Source organism: Octopus sinensis, linkage group LG2 (genome assembly GCF_006345805.1).
Source record: "Octopus sinensis linkage group LG2, ASM634580v1, whole genome shotgun sequence".
NCBI classification, from domain to species: Eukaryota; Metazoa; Mollusca; class Cephalopoda; order Octopoda; family Octopodidae; genus Octopus; species Octopus sinensis.
In genome coordinates, this window is record NC_042998.1 from 22,208,117 (window position 1) to 22,235,279 (window position 27,163).

The 27,163-nt window shown below is 37.9% G+C and overlaps 1 protein-coding gene across 4 annotated transcripts in view; it reads left to right on the plus strand.

The window, feature by feature from the left end:
- The window catches only part of LOC115223138, a 260,373-nt gene that overhangs the window by 222,166 nt on the left and 11,044 nt on the right, over positions 1-27,163 (plus strand). For all 4 annotated transcript variants that reach the window (XM_029793555.2, XM_036511919.1, XM_029793565.2 and 1 more), the window contains 3 exons: positions 19,437-19,500; positions 22,943-24,906; positions 25,300-25,540. In XM_029793555.2, coding sequence (XP_029649415.1) covers positions 19,437-19,500; positions 22,943-24,906; positions 25,300-25,540 — 2,269 coding nt within the window. The remainder of the gene's footprint in view (positions 1-19,436; positions 19,501-22,942; positions 24,907-25,299; positions 25,541-27,163) is intronic.

The window sequence follows — 27,163 nt, forward strand, 5'->3', positions numbered from 1 at the left end:
GACTCTTGGATTTTACCCAAAGGATATTGGAATATTGCATATATACTATTATGCCTATAAAACGGATTTACAACTTCAATACCCATACATATCTTGCATCTATTTTCTTTCCTCCACCTCACTCTCTATTTTGTATCACATCGAAACTATGACTTAACCATCCTCTCACACTGTCTCCGATGAAGGGATATAATGAATAAATATCCTAGAAACAGCTGTATAGACCTTCTATCTATAAATGCTCTAATATCTATACAGCTTTGGTTTTTTATCTTATTATGCAAAAAATTCTTATCATCATCATCATTTAGCGTCCGTTCTCCATGCTAGCATGGGTTGGACGGTTCAACTGGGGTCTGTGAGGCTGGAAGGCTTCATCAGGCCCAGTCAGATCTGGCAGTGTTTCTACGGCTGGATGCCCTTCCTAACGCCAACCACTCCGTGAGTGTAGTGGGTGCTTTTAACGTGCCACCCGCACAGGTGCCAGACAGAGCTGGCAAACGGCCACAAACGGATGGTGCTTTTACATGTCTTATATATATATATAATAATAATAATAATAATATTAGGGAGTAAATCCAAACTTACAGGGAAAAATTAGATTTAGGATTAAATCTAATTTTATAGTATAAATATATATTATATTAAATTAGAGATAAAAATATTTTTTATATATTTTTTAATTAATTTTATTTCTATGTATTGGCTTATGATTTTCACTGTTTGATTTGCTTAATAGTGGTTTCATTTCTAATTTAATATAATATATATATATATACATATATTCATTCTTTATCTTTATAAGTCCACCATTTGCCCTTGCATTGAGTACTGTTGTCACATATGGGCAAAGTGCTCTTGCTGATTGTTTAACTCTGTTGGACCTTTTTCAACACCATATTTGTAATTCTATTGGTCCTGATTTATCTTCTAAACTAGGGTCACTCTCTCATCATCGTCGTGTAGCTTCCTTGTCTCTTTTTCTATAAGCATTTTCATGGACATTGTTCAGCGGAACCCTCTTCTCCAGTTCCTCCTTTAAGAACTTATCAGTGATCAACTAGACTTGCATCCAGTTCTCATCAGTATACTGGTCAACCTCCTAAGTGTCGAAAAGCACTTTACAGTACCAGTTTCTTCCCTCACACTTCTGAACATTGGGATTCCCTTCCACAGTCTTGTTTTCCTCTTCAATATGACCTCCTGTCTTTTAAGTCTAATGTACATCGTCACCTATTGACTTCTGTCTAGTGTCCATTTTATACTAACAGCTCTTACGTCTTCAGTGGTCCAAGGACCTTCTAATGAGCGAATGCTTTAAAATATATATTTATATAACACCAAGAAAGTTAGGGGTTGTGGATCCAACACACTAAGGGTTAATACTTATCCAATATACTGTTAGTATAATACCCAATTATTAATACACAACTGTTTTTAATTGCAATGCAATAAACTTACTTATTGTATTAAATGGGTGAAGGTAAAGAAATATTTTACCATTAATTTATATTGCAAATAAGAGAATGGAGAAACACATTAGTTGGTTCATCAGCTTTAGGATATTAGAATATTGACTTATTTATTTATCAAAACGACAACCATATTAACATACATACATATAGTATAGTATTCAATGCATATAAGATAAGAATACAAGCAGTTATTAAAAAACATGAATATATATATATAGATAGTGTAAGATATAAGTTGGAGGTATTGTAACCATCTAAGGGATAGATGTATCCATAGGCACTTCTGGTATTACCACAGTATGTATAGTCCTTGTTATGAGGTATACGGCAGTAGGTAATTTGAGAGGTAAACTGTGGTTTAATATATATAAAGACGATAAGAATTGGAGCAATAAACAGTGAGAAGTGGATCATCATCATCATCATCATCGTTTAACATCTGCTTTCCATGCCAGCATGGGTTGGATGATTTGACTGTGGACTGGGTAACCAGATGGCTGCACCAGGTTCCAATCTGACCTGGCAGAGTTTCTACAGCTGGATGCCCTTCCTAATGCCAACAACTCCGAGAGTGTAGTGGGTGCTTTAACATGCCACCGGCACGAGGGCCAGTCAGGCGGTACTGGCAACGGCCACACTCAAATGGTGCTTTTTATGTGCCAACTGCACAGGAGCCAGTCCAGCGGCATTGGCAGCGACCTCACTCGAATGTTTTTTTCCCATGCCACCAGCACTAGTGCTAGTAAGGTGACACATTATAAGTAATTAAATACTGACTTTATAACATCAATGATCCACTTCTCACTGTTATTTATTGCTCCATTTCTTATCATCTATATATATAAATATATATATATCACTGTGATCACCGTGACCGACCAAGCTATCAGATGTTGCTACACATTGCTGGTCACAATGCGCTTTGCATTGTTTTAGCCTTCAAATGACGCCACCCTGCTGGCTTAGGCGTCAGGCACAAACAGAAGAAAGAGTGAGAGAAAGTTGCAGCGAAAGAGTAAGCAGGGATCGCCAGCGCCACCACCCACGCCGGAGCCTATGGAGCTTTAGGTGTTTTCGCTCAATAAACAATCCAACGTCCCGGTCTGGGAATCGAAACTGCGATCCTACAATCGCGAGTCCGCTGTCGTAACCACTGGGTCATTGCGCCTCCATATATATATATATATATATTATAGTAATATATATATGTGTGTGTATGTATTTGTGTGTCTGTGTTCATCCTCTCACCATCATTTAACAACCGATGTTGGTGTGTTTATGTCCCTGTAACTTTGCAATTTGGTAAAAAAAGACCGATAGAATAAGTAACCAGGCTTACGAAGAATAAGTCCTGGGGGTTGATTTGATTCGACTAAAGTCGGCGCTCCATCATGGCCACAGTCAAAATGACTGAAACAAGTAAAAGAATCAAAGAACAACATAATAAAATGGATAACCACAGAAAACAAGCAAATAAATAAACGGTCCCAAATTTGCTTTGGCATCTTTGAATACCGAAGAAAGAGAATCTGTTTGTAATGTAGTCTTCTTATAGAGACTTTTATCAACATATGCAACTCATCATTGCATTAGCCATTGTGGAATACAAAACAACAACAACAACAACAACAAAAAAGAATTTTTTGTTTTTTGATGTCGTTCATGTTTGTTTTGTTGTTTATCACTATCATCAACATCAGGGTCTCCACCACCACCACTACTGCTACTACTACTACTAATGTTGCTGCTACTGTTGTTACTACCACCTCCACCACCACTGCAACCATCACCAGCACCACTACTACTACTACTACTACTACTACCATTACTACCACCACTATTACTACTACTACTACTACTACTACTACAAAAGCAACCACAGTTACTCCCACCACCTCCATAACTACCATCACTACTACTACTACTGTTGCTACTACAACTACTACAAAAATACTACTACTGCAACTACTACTATCACCACTACTACTACAAAAGCAACCACAGTTACTCCCACCACCTCCATAACTACCATCACTACTACTACTACTGTTGCTACTACAACTACTACAAAAATACTACTACTGCAACTACTACTACTATCACCACTACTACTACAAAAGCAACCACAGTTACTACCACCACCTCCATAACTACTACTACTATTGTTGCTGCTGCTACTACTACTACTACAAAAATACTACTTCTACTATTACTACTACTACTGCTGCTACTACCACCACCACTTCTACTACTACTACTACTACTACTATTGTTGCTGCTGTTACTACTACCACTTCCATCACCACCACTACCGTTGTTGTTGTTATTTGCTAGTAGTTTAGTTCCCGAATGAATTCTTGTCTTTATCAACAGAACCACAAACTAAAATGAGCTGAGTTTTCACCTCATGCAAGTAAAAACAAAAAATAAAAAAAACAGCAAAAAAAAAAGAAGAGAAATTTCTCTTAAAAAACAAGAGAAGAAAAAAAGTTGCCTTCCTTTACATTTGACGATGCAGCAGTTTTTCTCTCTTAGCTTAAATGAAGAGGAACTATTTTGGTAGTTAGAACTGTTCTCTCTCTTGTTCAGTCTTTTTGTTGTCTGACTTGGTAAAATGTAGTATAATATCTCTCTGTATCTCTTCCTCTCTCTCTCTCACACACACTTCTATCTCTCTGTCTCTTCTTCTCTCTCTCACACACACTTCTATCTCTCTGTCTCTTTCTCTCTCTCTCTCACATACACACACTTCTATCTCTCTGTCTCTTTCTCTCACACACACACTTCTATCTCTCTGTCTCTTACACACACACTTCTATCACTCTGTCTCTTCCTCTCTCTCTCTTACACACTTCTTTCTCTCTGTCTCTTCCTCTCTCTCACACACACACACACATACACTTCTATCTCTCTGTCTCTCAGACTCACTCACAAATATTACCTCTCTCTCTTTCTCTCACATACACACTTGTCTCTGTCTCTCCCTCTCTCATATACACACTCAAATATTACCTCTCTCTCTCTGTCTCTCTCTCTCTCAGACTCACTCACAAATATTGCCTCTCTCTCTCTCACACACACACATCTGTTTCTCCCTCTCTCATACACACACACACACACACACACACACACACACACACAAATATTACCTCTCTCTCACACAAATATAGTCATCCTCTCTTTCTCACACATACTTCTCTCTGTCTCTGACTCACTCTCTCTCACTCATACAAATATAGTCCCCCTCTCTCTCTCACACACACTTCTCTTTGTCTCTCTCTTTCTTTCACACACTTCTCTCCCTCTCTCAGACATACAAATATTACCTCTCTCTCTCTCACTCTCATACTCATACATAAATATAGTCTTTCCCTGTCTCTCACACACAAAAATACTCTCTCATTTCCTTTCTCTCTCTCACACATATTATATCTCTTAAAGATGTCTCTCCCTTTATTTCTCTTGCTCTCCCTCTCTCTCACACACACACATATATACTCACAGATGTAGTAAATGTCGTCTCTCCCCACTCACTCTCATACACACACTTACAAATCTAGTTAACCCCCTTCTCTCACATACATAGTCCTAAATGTGGTCTCTCTCTCTCTCTTTATTTCTCCTACAAACATACTCACACAGGGAAACACATACAGTCTATCTTTCACTTTCTCTTTCTTTCCCTTTTTCTTTTTTTTTCAATTTGGTATATTTACAGTTTTAGAAGAACATCACCAAAGCATACTTTCTTCTTCAATAAACAAAAAAAAGTGCTACTCAACTATCTACCATTTTTTGTATTTGTAGACCACACACAAACACACACACATACATGCATATACAGAATACGCTTGCATTCATTGATACACACATCAATGCATTGATGCATATATTTTTTTTCTATACTACCCACAAGGAGCTAAACATAGAGGGGGCAAACAAGGACAGACAAAGAGATTAATTCGATTACATCAGCCCCAGTGTGAAACTGGTACTTTATTTATCGACCCCGAAAGGATGAAAGGCAAAGTCGACCTCGGCGGAATTTGAGCTCAGAACGTAACGACAGACGTAATACCGCTAAGCATTTCGCCCGGCATGCTAACGATTCTGCCAGCTCACCGCATGCACATACATGTTGAATATAGACTGGATGTGAATATTTGCATGCTCCAGTCAACTTAAGTGTTTCAATTATTTTCTAACGTAATCATAAATTTAGTCTGGTTTCATTAAACAACAATAACTTTTTTATTTATCAATATATTAATGTGATTTTTGGAAGATAATTTAATGAAATGTCCTCAACCAATTCTATACTATAATTTTTGTCACAAAGTGACTCTAATTGCAGGCAGATACAGGTAAATTCAACAATATATAAAATTATTAAAATTTTGTTCAAACATCGCTATAGAAAATGGGTTATTAGCTAATATTCAATTGGGTATACAACAAAATTTTACGATATAATTTGTTATTCTGGGTAACTTTCTGATACCCATAATAATATTTATGGCAAAATAGGCCTTAATTTCATTTAAGGTTGTGGGAAATAACAAACTATCCTTTCTTTCGTTTTGTTTACGTTTAGCATAACAGTTCGTTTCTGCCGTAATGATTTCAAATAGGCTCATTTGAAAAAGTAAATAGAAATAGTTTAAGGCTTTACTCTTCTGGGAAAGTCTGTGGCTTGGTCCAGTTTCTTCAGAAAAATCACCGAAAGAAACAGTTTTTAAATTTTCACTCCATTCAGGTACCAATTCGTTTTCTTTATCGCTGTCGGATTCACTGTTTTCACTTTAATAGCTGCAAACTTGCAAAGACAAAGGAGGAGAAGGGTGATAGCGTCAGTGAAACAGTTCGTTCCCTTTGTGTGTGTGTGTGCGTTTGCGTGTGGTGTAAACCACATTAAGAAGAGCATTTGACATACACACCAGAATGTGAGTTTTCTGTAAATTTTGCTTAATTGGAGTTTAAATTTTAAAAACTGGACCTGGCATGACCCGATGCATTCTACTCTTAAAAATGCTAGGTAAATTGTAATTGAAGAAATCCTATATTGTAGATTTCTATAACTTACAAAGGGAGGCAGATAAAATCTGCCTTTTATAATAAGAGATATAAAGTGAGATGACAAAGCCAAGGCTGTGTGGAATTTATAGGACAATTATAAAGAGGGAGATAGACTTACAGCTGTTTCTGGCATATTAGGGATATCCCCTTCATCAGAGACAATATGAGAGAGTTAACTAGAGGGAAATAGTAGAGTTCAATATAAGGAGTTATTTTGGAAAAAGATGGATATAGGAAGTATAAAGGGAAATAAGGGAATAAAAATAAAAGTAAAAATATATGTAGGATGCTACAGTTCCATTATCCAAGGAAAGTGTTGTGTAGAATGGGTAGAAATGCTTCTTGTCCATGGTATGCAGATTCCAATTGTTCATATTTTGTTATATATGAACAGGAGTGGCTGTGTGGTAAGTAGCTTGCTTACCAACCACATGGTTCCGGGTTCAGTCCCACTGTGTGGAATCTTGGGCAAATGTCTTTTACTATAGCCTCGGGCCGACCAAAGCCTTGTGAGTGGATTTGGTAGACGGAAACTGAAAAGAAGCCCGTCGTGTATATGTATATATGTGTGTGTGTATGTTTGTGTGTCTGTGTTTGTCCCCCCAGCATTGCTTGACAACCGATGCTGGTGTGTTTATGTCACTGTCACTTAGCGATTCGGCAAAAGAGACTGGTAGAATAAGTACTGGGCTTACAAAGAATAAGTCCCGGGGTCGATTTGCTCGACTAAAGGCAGTGCCCCAGCATGGCCGCAGTCAAATGACTGAAACAAGTAAAAGTAATATGTATGTGTTAGACAAAATGAGGTAACAAAGCAAAGGCTGTGAGGAGTTTTAAGGACATTTATAAGGAAAGAGATATAGATATAGCCTTACAGCTGTTTCTGGGATATTGTGGATATCCCTTCATCAGAGACGATGTGAGATGGTTAAATGGAAGTAAATATTTGAGTTTGAAATAGAGGAATTATTATGGAAAAGGAGGAGCTGGGGGAATATAGAGGGAAATAAAAGAATGAAAGCAGAAATAAAATATAAAATCTATGAATTATTCCATTATTATATATATATATATATATATATATATATATATATAGTAATTAAGGGTAAAACTAATTAATTACGAAGTAATCAATAAATTTCACCAAGTAGAATTCGGTATGAAAACAGGACCGTTATATGGTAAATTCTAGTAATACTAATATTAAGGGATCAGCAAAAGAAATGCATCACCTTAATATCCCTTAATATTAGTATATATATATATATATATACACACATATACGCATACACAGACATTATAGATATAGATGCACAAACATACATATATATACACAAACATATATATAATATATATATATATATATATATATACGCAAATATATACATATATATATACACACACACAAACATACATATATATGTATACACAAACATATATATATATATATATATACATATATACACATACATATATATATATACACAAACATACATATATATATATATATACATATATATACACATACATATATATATATACACAAACATACATACATATATATACACAAACATACATACATATATATACACTAAAATACATATATATATATATATATATATATACATATATATATATACACGCAAACATATATATATATATATACGCAAATGTATACATATATATATATATATATACAAACATACATATATATGTATACACAAACATATATATATAGATATATGCACACACACACACACATATATATATCATTTTCGATACACAATTATAAAAGTGCAACTTATCCTGTCACGCTTTAAAATACATAAAAATTGACTGATTTATTTAATACTGTCAAGTATTTCCAAGCAATCCGTCAGGCATAGTTTATTACGTTAGATGTAGATTTTGCATTGGAGTAGATATATTTTACACACACACACAAACACACATTCACCTATATAAGAGAGTATCTCAAGGCTAATAACACAGTATTCAATGTTCTAACAAGATGTCTGTGTTAAGTTTGATATACAGATTACCTTTTGGCATTAAAAAATAATAATAATAATAATAATAATAATAATGAAATTATTGTATACAGTGCTCAGGTGCACCACAACTTGTCAAAAGTGCGTATAAAGTATATGCAGTAATGTACAAATGTCTGGGAAGTGAACAGTGTATGAGTCAGATACATGCTTGTGTGTGTATGGAGGGGAGAAAATCAGGTGTAGTGTTGGCGAATCTCAGGATGCATGGAAGTTTTGAAGGATGTAGTGCTCCGATAACTAACAACTGAAGCCGGCAGTTTGTTCCATGCTTCAGTAACTCTTAGCCTGAAAAAATGTTTCCGAAAGTCATGGGAGCTGTGCTGTTTTCTGACTTTGTAAATATGTCCATGGGTGTTAGACAGGTGGAGTTTGAAAAGGTGCTCAGAGTTATTGGTTGTAAGATGGCTAATAATTTTATGGGTGTCTGCCAAGTCAGCTGCCAGACGTCGGAGTTTCAATGTGTCCATGCCCAGGGAAGTAAGGCGTTCAGAATATGGCAATTGTATACAGTGCTCAGGTGCACCACAACTTGTCAAAAGTGCGTATAAAGCATATGCAGTAATGTAGAAATGTCTGGAAAGCGAACAGTGTATGAGTCAGATACATGCTTGCGTGTGTATATGGAGGGGAGAAAATCAGGTGTAGTGTTGGCGAATCTCAGGAAGCATGGAAGTTTTGAATACTGCTTCCATCACTAATTGATTTTTATTAGCCTGCTGGATATTTGCAACTTCAGTATTGGAAAAGATGGTGTTCTTCTTTATATCATAGCAATGAGATTTGACTGGCATGAGGTGACTGGATGCCTCCAACTGATGATTCTCAGTAGGATGAAATCCTGATATGGGAATCCCAGCACCCATGACTGACAATTCTCGTCTGCTATGATCTGTGTGTGTGTGGTTCTATGCACCAAACCCCTAAATGAGAGGGTCTCTCAAGGACAATAATGCAGTATATGCTGTTCTTATAAGACATCCATGTTGTGTTGGATATAAAGATTACCTTTTATTACCTTTTATATGCTTCAAGCATATAGCTTCCATCCGGATATTGTACGATGGGTTGGTGCCTTCCTCTCAGATCGCTCCTTCCAAGTTCAAGTTAATGGTTTGCGGTCTGACGTCTCCAGTGCGAGCAGTAGCGTGCCTCAAGGTTCAGTGCTTGGGCCCTTGTTGTTCTTAGTCTTCATAAATGACTTGCCCGACGACCTCACGCAACACACCCTTCTATTTGCCGACGATATCAAACTGGTCGCTCCTCGCGGTAGTATAGAGGATCTTCGTCGATGCCTCCACCAAATTTCGAAGTGGTCTAACGATTGGGACCTGTGTCTGAACGTTTCAAAGTGCTGTCATCTGCCTGTCGGCTCTACTCCTGCAACTCAACTTGATTTCGAGCCGGGTCGTCTGCTGCTGGAGAGGACCGATCAGGTAAAGGACCTGGGTATCTTGGTGGATTCCTCCTTTTCGCCTTGGCCCAGTGCGTCCATGCTGCCAACAAAGCGCGCGGAATTCTGTTTTTGATTCGACGGTCATTCGGAATGCTCACAGCAGCCATATTCCTACCACTCTATGTCACGCTGGTGAGACCCATATTGGAGTATGGGATTCAAGCCTCTTCTCCTTATCTCCTCAAAGACATACAGCATCTCGAAAGAGTCCAGAGGCTGGCTACCCGCATGGTTCATGGTCTCAAAAATTTGTCCTACGAAGAAAGGCTGAGGACGCTCGACCTTATTCTCTTGAAAAACGCCGCCGCCGTGGTGATCTCATTCTCGCCCACAACATCATAAGCGGGAAGTGTAACCTCTCGAAAGAGATGTTCTTCACTCCTGCTCCGGAGCGTCGGCTGCGGGGTCATTCCGAAAAGCTCTACCTGCGACAATTTCATCTCAATCAAAGGAGAGGAGCTTTCTCCGTCCGGGTTGCGGATCCGTGGAACAAGCTGCCAGACGAGATGGTGAAGATGCCGACGACCGCTTTGTTCAAAGCCTCCCTGGACCTCAAGTGGCCTGAACTCTTTACATGAACACCACCCTGTACTTAACTCCATGTCCCCCTACATGGCCTTGCTATTTGCTTTTGAGCCAAATTAACTAACTAACTAACTAACTAACATATATATCTATATTATATAGAGGGCATTACTACACATAAATGCCACATGCTAGGAGGGACTCTTAAAGTAAAAACTACTAAAATAAATATACACATCGTACTGAATGTAACTCTCGAAGAGTCCCCCCTAGCATGTGGCATTTATGTGTAGTAATGGCCTCTATATAATATAGATATATATATTTAAGTGAAAAAATTGGTGGATCTTTTTCTCTTATGAGGTTTTTCACGCTGACTACTTGATAAATTCATATAAAGATTTTATCCTATTTTTAAGTTGTATGTATATATATATATATATATATTATATATATATATATACTCTTTTACTTGTTCCAGTCATTTGACTGCGGCCATGCTGGAGCACCACCTTTAATCGAGCAACTTGACCCCAGGACTTATTCTTTTGTAAGCCCAGTACTTATTCTATCGGTCTCTTTTGCCGAACGGCTAAGTTACGGGGACGCACCAGCATCGGTTGTCAAGCAATGCTAGGGGGACACAGACACACAAACACACACACGCATATATATATATATAAATATATACGACGGGCTTCTTTCAGTTTCCGTCTACCAAATCCACTCACAAAGCTTTGGTCGGCCCGAGGCTATAGTAGAAGACACTTGCCCAAAGTGCCACGCAGTGGGACTGAACCCGGAACCATGAGGCTGTAAACAAGCTACTTACCACACAGCCACTCCTGCGCCTATATATATATATATATATATATATATATATATATATATATATATATATATATATATGTATGTATGTGTGTGTGTGTATGTTTTTATATGTGCTGATGGACAAGGACAACTGCATAAAGAAGTGCTCATTATTTTGTAACTTAAGATTAATCATAAGCTTTCAATGAGTTATTACTTTGCTGTTTTGTATCTTAAGAATAATGTAAAGCATTATTATTATTATTATTATTAGTTATAACATTATACATTTAGATTTATTTTAAGCTTTGATATAAGTTATTAATTGGAGCTTAAGAGTAAGCTACAAATATTAGTTCTTACTTTACCTGTTATGATCAGTCTTAAGGTTTGATATAAGTTATTGCTTAGTAGTTTAAGATTAATCTTAAGCACAGATATTAGCTATTGCCTTGTATCTTATGATTAACTGTGTATCCTTTGAGTAATATCTATTTCTTTATTGCCCAAAGGGAGCTTAACATAGAGGGGAAAAACAAGGACAGGATTAAATCAATTACATCGACCCCAGTGCGTAACTGGTATTTATTTAATCGACCCCAAAAGGATGAAAGGCAAAGTCGACCTTGGTGGAATTTGAGCTCAGAATGTAATGGTAGACGAAATACTGCTAAGCATTTCGCCCGGTGTGCTAACAATTCTGCCAGCTCTCTGCCCTTAAAATATCAATGAAGGAAATATTGGTTTCCAATTTTGGCACAAGGCCAGCAAGAGGGAACAGCATAAGTTGATTACATCAAAGCTGGTGCTTAAACTTGTTCATAATTTATTGACCCCCTGAAAGGGATGAAAGGCGAAGTCAACTTCAGCAGAATTTGAACTCAGATTGAAAAATCGGAAGAAATTCTACTGAGCTTTTTATCTGGCACCATAATGCTTCTGCTAGCTTGCCACCTTTATTAGCTTCTATAATATTATCAAGCTTTGACAATGGTTGTTAATTTATGTCTTAAGTTTTAACAAAATGCCATAAGTACTTTGTCTTGACATTCTAACTATTCTGTTTGGCCGCTATCTTCATGGTACATCTTATTTTATATATCAAAGTTTTCTCTCGAACATTTACAGTTTGGTCATTCTGTATCGCTAACAGAATGGAATATCTTTAATCACGATATAAATGTATGTATATATTGATGTCCTTCGAAACAAATCTAGATAGCATAAATATGCTATCCAGATTTGCTTTGAAGTAGTTTTGGCAGTTAGAAACTTAAAGAAATCCAAAGAAAGGGATACAGAGCACAAGATCAGCGTTTGGCAGATTAAAATTTTAGATTCCAAATTTAATCTGATGTAACAGGAGCTAAATAAGTCTTTTACTTACACAAACAATTTACGGATGTTTTCAAGTACCGACTGTGAAGAACTGATAACAGATAATTGATTGAAACTTGGAAGTACATCACACGACAAAATTATGTATATATATTCTGTGTTTAAGAGCAAATTCAGGATTGTTACTTCAAACCAGAGCTTGGAGAATATGTCGACAAGAATCCAATTTGTTTATGCTTTGTCCCTTCTTAATCCCTACACTATTTGTTGTCTTCTATAATTTTTCTAGCTTATTTATTGCCAAATCCTGATCCCCTTACAATACTTAAAAAAAATATTTCATGCTAATAACTAAACGTGGGACCTAATAAAATCATTAATGCTTTATCATTCAGATTTCTCTGTCAAATATAATGTTTATTTATCAATATTCTTTTAAATTAATCTGGCATAGGATTAAGCTACTTATATTGGGGGGGGGATCATTTGTGACTCCAAGAGTCAAAATGGGTCCTTTGGCCAAAATGGGTTGAGAACCTTTGATCTAAATTAAACCATCACCAGTTTCACCATTTAACATCTGTTTGTTGTTAACACAATGTTTCGGCTGATATACCCTCCAGCCTTCATCAGGTGTCTTCGGGAAATTTCGAACCTGGGTTCTCATTCCTAAGGGGTTTTTCGATGTTATTATTATTATTCAGGTCACTGCCTGGAATTGAACTCAGAATCTTGAGGTTAGTAGTCCACACCCTTAATCACTATGCCTTACACTCGTGGGTAATTATGGAGTGAATTTTAGGGCTTATAAATTAATCTTTTTGTATCCTTCCTCAATACCGGTTCCCATATGCTGTTCATATCTGCACTCGGTCTGCTTAGCAGGTTGTTGTGTCCTAGCATATGTGCTGCTTCTTTTAGTTTCTGTATTTTCCAGTGCTGTTCTCTGTCTATTATCTTAACTTCATCCCACATAGGGAGATGGTCTCCATTTTTCCATAAATGATCAACTATACCCGATTTATCAATATCTCCCCCCGTGTCACAGCTTTGCGATGTTCCTCTACCCTTATTTTGAGCGGGATGGCATGTTTCGCCTTTGTATAACCTACCACAGCTGCATGGGATGGAGTACACGCAATTTTTGGTCATATTCTCTTCTATTGGTGGTTTTACTCAAAGGAGAGAGAAAGAGAAAAAAAGAAATGGCAACAGACATGTTCCCAAATTTCCTGATTCTCCCATCATCATCTCTTTCTCATCGTTGCCTCTTTCATTCTATATACTTTCATTCCTTCATTTTCTCTTGTCTTTTTGTATCTGAGTGTGTGTGTGTACATCATCATCATCATCATTTAACGTCCGTTTTCCATGCTAGCATGGGTTGGACGGTTCGACCGGGGATCTGGGAAGCCAGAAGGCTGCACCAGGCTCCAGTCTTATCTGACAATGTTTCTACAGCTGGATGCCCTTCCTAACGCCAACCACTCCGTGAGTGTAGTGGGTGCTTTTTACGTGCCACCTGCACAGGTGCCAGGCGAGGCTGGCAATGGCCACGGTCAGATTGGTGTATTTTACGTGCCACCGGCATGGAAGCCAGTCGAGGCGGCGCTAGCATCGGCCATATATATATTGCATATATATATATATATAAGTATAGCAAAAATTTAGATTCGAATGAATATGGTACCTAATTTAGATGCACCAAAATTTTGTATGGTGTTATCCATAAAAATTTGCGGGGTGATTATAATAAAAAATAAGCAACAAGAATGACTCCGGTAATTTGGTACAATTGTTTCGCACTACATCATTTTATTAAAAATTGTAAGTATTACAACAGATTTAAGAAGCTGAGTGCTCATCAGCCAATTATAGAGGTTTTCCATTAATATAAGTATATGTATATATACACACACATACGCACATGTGTGAGTGGACAGATGAAAGAGAAAGGCACTCAACCCATTTTGTAGGAGTTACATGTATTTAAAGCAGTTTGGTTCAGCTGTCAAACTGTCTTTAATAATAATAACAGCATATCTGTGTATATATATATGTATGTATATATATAATGATTGTCTCTTCCTTGTCTTTCAATGTCCTCTTATCTTCTTTTCTTTACATTTTCTTTTTCTTTCCACATCTTCCACATTTGATCAACCATTCTACAGACACACACACACACACATGCATGCACTCACACTTGCTCTCATACCACTTCCACTACCCCCTAATTGCACCTCTCCTCCCACCCATAATATCTGCCGCTTCCCCACCTCCCCCAACACACCTACCGGATCAACAAACTAAATTTCATTCTTCCTAATCTGAAAGTTATAAAAAATGGATAAACAGCAACAGACTTGCCATTTTCTTCGCTTAAATCCTACACCGTCTCTTCTTACCTGCCTTACCAAACACCCCCCACCCCACTGTCCCCTATTTCACCATCCACCACTTACAACCACCACCACCACCACCACCACCACTACCATCACCACCACCAACACCACCATTAGCACAATTACCATCACCACCACCACCGTCCCCATCATCGCCACCACTAACACCACCTACATTCCACCACCATCACAACGACTAACATCACCACCACCACCCTCGTCATCACAACCATCACCAGTGCCACTAACATCACCTACATTCCACCACCATCACAACGACCAACATCACTGCCACCATCCTCGTCATCACAACCATCAACACCATTAGCACAATCACCAGCACCACTAACAACACCTACATTCCACTGCTACTACAACCACCACCCCCACAGCCATCAACATCAACACCACCACCACCACTACTACATCACCACCACCACAATTACCACCATCACCACCACCACCGTCCCCATCATCGCCACCACTAACAACACCTACATTCCACCGCTACTACAACCACCACCCCCACAGCCATCAACATCAACACCACCACCACCACTACCATCACCACCACCACCATTACCACCATCACCACCACCACCGTCCCCATCATCGCCACCACTAACATCACCTACATTCCACCACCATCACAACGACAACATCACTGCCACCATCCTCGTCATCACAACCATCACCAGTGCCACTAACAACACCTACATTCCACCACTACTACAACCACCACCCACACAGCCATCAACACCACCACCCACACAGCCATCAACACCACCACCACCACTATTAGCACCACTACCATCACCACCATTAGCACAATTACCACCATCACCCCCACTGCCTCCATCATCGCCACCACTAACATCACCTACATTCCACCACCATCACAACGACCAACATCACTGCCACCATCCTCGTCATCACAACCATCAACACAACTAACAACACCTACATTCCACCACTACTACAACCACCACCCCCACAGCCATCACCACCACCACCATTAGCACAATTACCGCCATCACCCCCCCCCACCATCATCGCCACCACTAACATCACCTACTTCCACCACCATCACAACGACCAACATCACCGCCACCACAACCATCAGCACCACTAACAACACCTACATTCCACCACCACCCCCACAGCCATCAACACCACCACCACCACCACTACCAACGCCACTGTTATGCTAGAAGCAGCAATCTTAATGCTAGCAATCCCTTAATATTCTTATCTTTGGCACAGAAGCATTTTTAAAGTGCTTCAACAGCTACAACAACAACAGCAACAACAACAGCAGTAGAAGCTGCTGCTGCTGCTCCTACTACTACTACTGTTGTATCATGGTAACCATGGGATGCAAGTGTGGATGTGTGGTTAAGAAATCCGCTTCACTGTCACAGTGTTCTGAGGTTCAATTCCACTACACCTCACCTTGGATGAATGTCTTGCACGTGACCACACAGCAGAGCCATGCGTGACTCATGCAAGCTTCTATTAACAAGAGAAGTGTCACGAATCAGACAGGTACCTATATGTTCATTTCTACTCTAGGTGCAAGGCCCGAAATTTTTGAGGAGAGGGCCAGTTGATTAGATCGACCCCAGTACACAACTGGTACTTAGTTTATCAACCCCAAAAGGATGAAAGGCAAAGTTGGCCTCAGCGGAATTTGAACTCACAACATAACGGCAGACGAAATACCACTAAGCATTTTGCCCGGTGTGCCAACATTTCTGCCGGCTTGCCACCTTAATTTGGTGGGAGGGCGTCAGTAGATTAGTTCGACTCCAGTACATAACTGGATCTTATTTAATCGACCCCAAAAGGATGAAAGGCAAAGACGACCTCGGCGGAATTTGAACTCAGAACATAAAGGCAGATGAAATACCAATTTCTTTACTACCCACAAGGGGCTAAACACAGAGAGGACAAACAAACGGATTAAGTCGATTATATCGACCCCAGTGTTAACTGGTACTTATTTAATCAACCCCAAAAGGATGAAAGGCAAAGTCGACCTCGGTGGAATTTTAACTCAGAACGTAACGGCAGACGAAATGCCGCTAAGCATTTCGGCTGGCGTGCTAACGTTTCTGCCAGCTCGCTGCCTTTCCCTCCTATTTCTAGCAGATGACACCTTTGCATCACTCGAGCAACAACCCTCCAACTCTTGGGTCTGTTTGGGTGGTCATTGTTGGTGAAGGTTTTACGAGGCTGGAGTGCAATACCCACCACAACCTCTTTTAGTTGTATTTTATGGCCTGCAAGACATGCCAATCCCCATAATGCCATTCTCAAAATAATCAATCACATGAGTAAAATCTTGAAGTTACAAGATAATGCAAGATTAATTCAAAGCAATGTGAATAAATAAGAATTACCTTTGACAGAGTAATCTGAATGTTAAAGGTTTAAATTAAAATCTTTCGTTAAAATCTCACATTAATTTATGTTTCAAGCACTTTATTAATGAACAAATGATTTCAATAAATTCTTCATTATTTTCAAAATTAGTTGGAACAATGGCAGATATTTCGACAAAAATATCGGTGTCTTTCACAAAGTTTACTCTGTTGCAGACATTCAAGTCAAGGTCTCTTGTTTTCAAGACCATTTCTTCCTTTATTTCTGCTAGTCTTGGGGGCCCTGTGAAAGAATCACGAGTACAACAATCCTTTCTGATTAAAACATAGAAAATAATTTTAAGGTATTCTGAAAAAAGTAGTTGAAAATTTCGACAAAAATATTGGTGTCTTTCACAAAGTTTACTCTGTTGCAGACAGTTAAGTCAGGTCTCTTGTTTTCAGGACCCTTTCTTCCTGATTAAAACATAGAAAATAATTTTAAGGTATTCTGAAAAAAGTAGTCGAAAATTTCCTTCAAAAATCATAATCTATCTTTCTCAAAAATCAAACCAACATTGAGTAATGTAAAAACATAGATGCATGGTGTTTGGAAAATGGTAAAAAGCAAAAATAAAAAAAATATAAAAACAAGAATAAAAAATAAAATGGGAGCATCACAGCTGGAATGTATTTGATCATAGATTTACTGAATTAGGGCTGACATGTGACTCAATAAAAAATAATAATAATAACGACCAGTAACCAATGCAAGGAAGCAATTTTTGCAGAATAACTATAGGATTGCTGATTGCCTACATAAAACCACAGACGTAAAAGTAGATTACAACATATAATTTGGTAAAGGAATCAAAAACAAACAACCCCAAACACCAGAAAAGAGAAAAAAACAAAATGGAGATTTTAATGTAAATTGTAATGATTTTTTTTTTTTTCCCTCAGACAAAATACATATATATATTGTATTGTTCAAAGCCATTTTCCATTGGGATGGCATCTGGAGCCAAATATTTGAATTTTCTAACAGAATAATATATGTAGATGAATGGTAGTTTTGAGAATGTTTAAGACGTTGGAATCTGACTTATCAAAACTTATTAGACTTTCAGCTCATTACATCAGCTTATATGTCACTTGAAGTTTTACTCACAAACTTCCATTTTCAATTTTCTCTTTTTCTTTCTAAAACACACACACACACACACACACACATATATATAAATGTATGTATATAAAATAATATATATATAAATATATGTACTTTACACACGTGTGCATGCACACACTCACACACATACATATTATACATATACGTGAAGAGAGAGAATTATTCTCTCTCTCTCTATATATATATATGTGTGTGTGTGTGTTTTGCAATAGATTTTCTACAGAAGTCAGAACCAGCAATGCAAGTCACAACATTTCCTAAACGAATACATCTTTCTCTCTCTTTCACTCACACTCAATCTCTCTTTCTCTCACTGGTCAAAGCATCCAATCCATGCCATCATGGACAAGGGACATTATATAATGATGATTATATATATATATATATATATGCACATATGTGTACATATGTGTGTATATATCTATATATATATATATATACACACACACATATATATATATACACACATATGTATATTTATATATATACATACATATGTATGTGTGTGTGTATATATATATATATATATATATATATAAAAAATGTGTTTATATATAAATGTATCTTTGCATGTATGTGTGTGTGTATATATATATATATATATATATATATATATATAAATGTGTTTATATTTAAATGTATCTTTGCATGTATGTGTGTGTGTGTATATATATATATATATATACACACGTACATACAGTCAAACACTCATTCACTTGTCTCCTTCTCTCTCTCTCTCTCTTTACAGACAGGAAATGATGGAATGGGTACGAATATTGGAGAAGACACTGAGTTCTTTGGGCTTAATTCAGGTGAGACTCAATTGATATTACACACACATGCTTATACATGTGTGCATACACTTACATACATGCATTCACACACACACACACATGCTTATATATATGTGTGCATACATATACAGACATGCATTCACACACACACACACACACATATATATATATATATATATATATATATATATATATATATATATACACACACACACAGACATGCACTCCTACACATATTTTTTGCATTTATGCATTCAAACATGTCCACATACACAGATGAACAGGCATGTGCATACGCATACTTACTAACATACACTTACAGACACACACACATACATACACTATTACATATGTATATATATATATATATATACATACATACATATATACATATACATGCATCAGCATATAAACGTGTGTATAAAAACGTATGAATGTATACATGTATGATTCATACAGGTAGCATACACATGCATGTGCACACATGCACACAGACACAGATGATGCATACATGCATATCTGCATACAGACGAAAGCATTCTCTGGAGGACTCCGAAAACTAAAGGTGTGTTCACTCAACTGTGAAAGAATTATATGTAAATGTAAATATTACAGTAAAAAGTCCATAGGTCAGATGAAAAATATTATTATTGGAACTGTAATTCGTTAAGTCAAGCGGATTATACAATTACTGTACGAGCATTAAAGAAGAAGAAGAGAGGGAGAGAGAGTAGTGGGGGGGGGTTTACATCGACATAAATGTATGCAATTCAGAATAAATTCTTCTATATGAAACAGCAGCAACATATTAAACAGGTGGCGGCGTTGTCGAAATCGGTCTATGGTTCTGTAGTGTAGGAATTTGGTTTTTTAGATTAGGCTTTTTTTAGATTTATATTTATGTTGTTGTTGTTGTTGTTGTTGTTTTATCTGCTGGTGTTGTGGTGGTGGTGGTTGTTGTTATTGTTGTTTGGCATTAAGTCCACTTTTGAGTTCTTTGGATGTGTGGTAAGAAGCATCCTTCCTAATTAACTGCATGGTTCTGGGTTCAGTCCTACCTTGGGCAAGTGTTTTCTATTATAGCCTCAGGCCAACCAAAGCCTTGTGAGTGGATTTGGTAGACGGAAAATGAAAGAAGCCCATCGTATATATATATATATATATATATATATATATAATATGTATATATGTATGTGCGTGTGTATATGTTTATGTGTCTGTGTTTGTCCCCCAACATCGCTTGACAACCGATGCTGGTGTGTTTACGTCCCTGTAAATTAGCGGTTCGGCAAAAGAGACCAATAGAATAAGTACTAGGCTGACAAAGAATAAGTCCCGGGATCGATTTGCTCGACTAAAGGCGGTGCTCCAGCATGGCCGCAGTCAAATGACTGAAACAAGTAAAAGAGTATATATATAATGCTGCAATTAGCTGTCATTACTGACAGCACGTGGTCAGCTAGTACTAAATAATACTGTAAGACGTTTAGCTCGGTATTATAATATTTCTGTCAACCCTTTGCTCTCAATGATTTTAAAACATTAAAGAACTGATTACCAAAATCACACAATACCATCATCACATTTACATACGATATACAATGGAGATGTATAACTTAGTCTCAAGTTGGTGTCGGGAATTTTGCGGATGGGGAAAACCGAATTGATTAAGATTGACTCTTCAGTTTCTATCTGGCACCTATTTTATGAAACCCAGAAAAACGAAAGGCTAAGTCAGTTTTGACAGAGTTCAAACTCATCTTGGAAAGAGAAAAAAAGATATGATTACACCGAGCAAAAGTAGTTCGTCCATCGCTCTATATTATCCCTACCACTACCTTTGAATATAATATATTATTAGTATTGCAGTCACTGACATCCTATAATTATGGAAAGCTACACGTAATATCTTAAGATAATTCAGATTCTAGCCATTATTCTGTTTCATCTGGGAGGCCAGCAGCTTAACCTCTAATTCTTTCAAGACCAATAAGAATGTATTCGATCGATCAACCATATAACTCATCTAAGTAAATAAATAAATAAAAGAAAGACAGAAAGAAAGAAAGAAAAAAAAAAGCAAAGGACATCTTTTGCCTTTTGAAAGAATTATTCTTGTCCTTTCTTCATCTCTTACTTGTTTGCAGTCATCAGTGTGTGGCCATGCTGGGGCATCACCTTGAAGGATTTTTTAATTGAACGAATCGACCCCATGAATTAGTATTTTTTAAAGCCTGGTAGTTATTCTATCAGTCTTGTTTGCTGAACTGCTAAGTTATGGGGGATGTAAGCACACCAACACCAGTTGTCAAGTGGAGGGTGGGAGACAAACTCAGACATAAATACACACACACTCACACATGTACAATGGGATTTTTCGGTTTCCGTCAACCAAATCCACTCACAAGGCTTTGGTCATCCTAGGGCTATAGTAGAAGACACTTGCTCAATGTGCCACACAGTGGGACTGAACCCAGAACCACATGGTTTGGAAGCAAGCTTCTTACCACACAGCCAAGCCTGCAAGTCCTACTTTACAAATATGGATACTAATCATAATAAAGTTAATATTACCTTTGATATTTCAGAGATTAATTAATCATGTATTAGTAATATATCATAATTGATTCAATTAATTATGACCCGGACAATAAAAAAAAATCTATCTTTAACTTCTGTTGTGTCTGGGGAGAGTCCTCTCTTAGCGCCATATAATTTAACACATTCACCAGTAAAATTTCCACCCATTTACTTACTCTTTTATTCAACTCTCTTTTAGTTGTTTCAGTCATGTGACTATGGCCATGCTGGAGCACCACCTTTTTGTTGAGCAAATCGACACCAGGACTTATTCTTTGCAAACCTAGTACTTATTCTATCGGTCTCTTTTGCCGAACCACTAAGTTACGGGGACGTAAACACACCAGCGTCGGTTGTCAAGCGATGTTGGGGGGACAAACACAGACACACAAACATATACACACCCACATATGCACACATATATATATATACACACATATATACGATGGGCTTCTTTCAGTTTCCGTCTACCAAATCCCTCACAGTCGCTGGAAACGGAGATCTCCAGGTCCAAATTCTTGAACGGCTCCAGTACACTCTTGGAGTGGTTGGCATCAGGAATGACATCCAGCCATAGAAACCAAATCAAAACAGACTGGAACCTGGTGCAGCTTTCTGGCTTACTATCTCAAGTCAGACTGTCTAACCCATGCCAGCATGGAAAAACAGATGAAGATGGTGACGATACTGATGATATCATTGGAATCTGGAAGCTATGATTAATTCAAAGAATGTGAATAGACAAGATTTACATTTCACAAAGTATTTTGAATGACAAAGGGTTAAAAGTAAAGAATTCTCCAAACTTTTATAAATTAGAGTTACCGTGTTTTTGCTTTCCTTTGTTATTTTTCTTATATCAATTTGGTTCAATTTTCAGGCTGATTCTAAGGAGCATATCTATGTCCTGGATCCTTTGCCACCACCAACTCTGCGTAACAAGGAAGAGACACCTCCTTCATCCGTTTCATCCCCCAACAGATACAGCTCTTCCTCGTTGTCCTCCCTGGAACTAAACTTTCCTGAACACCAACCGCCACCTCCGCCACGTCCCATCGAATTAATCATGGAGTCACTGCCTGCAACCCCACCACGAACTTCCCCGCCTCCAATCTCCACCGTACTAACACCGCCTCCACCTCCCCCACTTCTACCACCCACAGGTGCCCCTCCACCACTGCCACTAACAACACCTCCACCACTGACATCACCTCCGCCTCCACTGCTGCCTACATCACCATCACCATCATCATCAGTGCCACAGACTCTATCTGCAGCCGCTGCGGCAGCAGTAGTCACCACAAAACTGGCTCCAGGACAACATTTAGACACCAGCATTTCAACAGAATCCCCACCCATTCCATTACGGGAAAATAAACGCAACTTGATGAACAGAAACATCACACACCGGTTCTCCTTTTCTGATTTTGGTACAGTTCAAACTAACATTCCTTCGACGTCTCATTTGGCGGCGTTACATCCAGAAATAAATAAAAGATCTCTTCGGGTAAAATCTGAAGTTTATCACAACACACCGCCTTCATATCATTCTGTGGTGTCCCGAGAGAATTCAGAAAGCAATGAAATGGCTTATGTCAGTGACAGAGACAATAATTTTCAATGCAGGGAACAAAATGAGAAAACATTTGGTGGATCAAGAGACAGTATAGAAAGCGAGTATTCTTGGGAAGGAGACAACATATATGGCTATACTTGTGATGGACGTACTTTGATCCCCAATTCCAAGACCGATCTTGTTTATTCCTACCCAGCTAATTTCAAAGTTTGTGATTTTCAGAAGTATGTCATTCACAGATCTCAAGAATTAACCACTTCTGATGATAATACTTCATTTCATCAAAAGAAATATTTGAAAAATAGCGCCAATGAAGAAACCAATGCAAATTCTGCTGTGTTACCATCGTCTACAAACTTTTTCTCAGATTCTTCACCTTTTAAATGTGCTAGTTCTCCTACGTCACCACAATCGAAAAAATATCATAAACTTTCTTCTCGGGAAATGAAAGAAATTGACTCACTGCCATGGTTTCCTGGTTTTGGTGCCAAACCAGACCAAAGCCGTCTTTCATCGTCAATGCTTAGTTCTTCAAGTTCTGGTGTAAGTTACGAACTTCAGTTAGAGAATGCGGAGCAAAATGCTACAAACATTATAAACAATAATGTGACGTGCACTTCATGCAAACACAGGAATTGTCTTTCTTCTGCCAATTTCCCAAAGAATGGTATTCATTCAACTTCTAAACCAGAACAAATACTCTACAATAGGGAATTCCTTTCAGAAAACCTTGATCAGTTGAGCTTAACTCCAAATAACCAAAATTCAAGATATTCAAACAGTAATATGAGCTCAGATGAGGACTTCCACATGCAAAACAGCCAACATGTGCAAAACATCCAACATGTGCATAATAGCCAACATGTGCAAAACACTCCACATTCAGCACCTGCAGCTTTACCTCCTCAACCCCAAATCCCTGCTAAACCACCTGTAAATATTCCTCCTGAGCAACGAGAGCATGAAGATGATACGCCTCCATTACCTCCTCCTCGAATACCCAGACGTAGTGATATCTTTCCTCCTCGGAGACCACCCCGTCCTAACAGCTTTGTTCCTAAATCTCGCGATCAGCAAACGGAGAATGATTTAGAAACTGCTTCTTCGGATGAAAGCTTGGACAATGCTCCGAATTTTGTTACAAATCTAGCCATGAGTCAAGTCTTACAACTCAAAGAAGAGCTCAAAAAAACAAATGGCTTGACAATTTCTGTATCTCGAACAGATATATATAACATTGCTTTTGTGGAATATGCTAAGAAAATTTGGTAAGTTCTCATTCTTTATCATCTTTCAATGTTATATTTTAATTTCTTTCAATAATTTCCATACAGAGTCATTAAATTAATCTCAAAATTAATTTTTGTGTTTCAAATAATTCTATATATCTATCTAATCTATGTACTCTATCTATGTAAATTATCTATCTATCTATCTAATCTATGTACTCTATCTATGTAATCTATCTATCTATCTACATAGAGAGACAGAGAGAAATATAAACATACATACATACACGTATATCTATCTACCTATATATTCCAAACTATATATACATACATAAACACAAATACAGTACACCCACACATGCGTACGCTCTCACACACACACACACACATGTTTAAATGTAATCATAGCGATTTCCTTTTTTTTACTTCCAGGGTTGCTGGCTGGAATCAACGAGAATGCCCCAATCTTTACCATATTCTACATGTTGGAGATGAACTTCTCTGCCTGAACAAAGTCACTGTAGATTCTATATCTTGGTTAAAATCCCTTATAAAAAAATCAAATCAGTTTGATTTGGAAATCAAAAGAATACCAAAGGGACAATTATATATAATCAAGAAAGAAGTGGAAGCGCAGTCCCTTGGTATACAGAACGACTCCAAAACTGGGGAAGTGAGTAATAAAATAATTGTTTGCCTTCTTTAATTTTTGTTATTATCATTAATGTTATTTTTTATCATTATTATTATTATTAACGTGGCAAGTAAAATGGTGAGCTGGCTGAATTGTTAGCATGGTGGACAAAATGCTTAGCAGTATTTCATCTGTTGTTACATTCTGAGTTCAAATTTCACTGTGGTTGACTTTCCCTTTCATCCTTTCAGGGTCGATAAATTAAGTACCAGTGAAACACTGGGGTTGATATAATCGACTAGTCCCCTCCCCCCAAATTTCGGGCCTTGTGCGTTTAGTAGAAAAGATTATTATTATTGGAGATGTACTCGCATAGCAAGTGATTTGATCTGAGATCATGTGCTGAAACGAAAACAATTGCAGTGTGGAAGGTGTTTGCAAGCCATTAAAGAAACACACAAAAGCCGTCTATGATCTTACTCTACTCTTTTACTTGTTTCAGTCATTTCACTGTGGACAGGCTGGAGCACCGACTTTAGTTAAGCAAATCGACTCCAGGACTTATTCTTTGTAAGCCTAGTACTTATTCTATCGATCTCTTTTGCCGAACTACTTAGTTACGGGGACGTAAACACACCAGCATCGGTTGTCAAGCGATGTTGGAGGACAAACACAGGCACACAAACATACACATACACACACATGTATACATATATATGATGAGCTTCTTTCAGTTTCCGTCTACCAAATCCACTCACTAGGCTTTGGTTGGCCTGAGGCTATAGTAGAAGACACTTGCCCAAGGTGCCACGCAGTGGGACTGAACCTGGAAACATGTGGTTGGTAAGCAAGCTACTTACTACACAGTCACTCATACGCCTGTCTGTTTAGTTTGTTCACCACAATCATATCTAGTCTTCTTGCTTCAATTGTATGGCAAAACTTATTGGGGAAGGCCTTTAAAATCCTATAATTATTATTCTCCATCATAGCCTCTGATTTCTGTCCATTCCACTTTGCTTTTGTTTTAAAACCACTCTGCTGGCACCATGTCAAAAGCACTGATGCTTGTGTCATGCAAAAAAATGTCCATTACACTCTGCAAAAGTGGTTTTGCTTAAGGAAGGGTATCCAACCATACAAAAACAGATGTCTGGAGCCTGGTGTAGCCCTCCAGTTTGCCAGCTTCTCTCAAACCATCCAACCCATGCCAGCAAGGAAAACCGATGTTAAATGATGGTGATGATCCCAATGCAGTCTGTTACTTAGAAAGTCATGCCTGCATTTATACACTTTTTGTTATATGAGCGTGATCGTTACCAGTGTCGCCTTACTGGCAGCTGTGCCAGTGACATGTGTAAAAAGATTTGAACATGGCCGTTGCCAGTACTGCCTAACTGGCCCCCATGCTGGTGGCACGTAAAAGCACCCACTACACTCTCGGAGTTGTTAGCATTAGGAAGGGCATGCAGCTGTAGAAACTCTGCCAGATCAAGATTGGAGCCTGGTGCAGCCATCTGGTTCGCCAGCCCTCAATCAAATCGTCCAACCCATTCTAGCATGGAAAGCGGACGTTAAACAATGATGATGATGAAACCACCATATGCTATATTATTTAACAGACATCATATTCTGAGGTTTGGTGTCAAAAAGTCTTCTCAA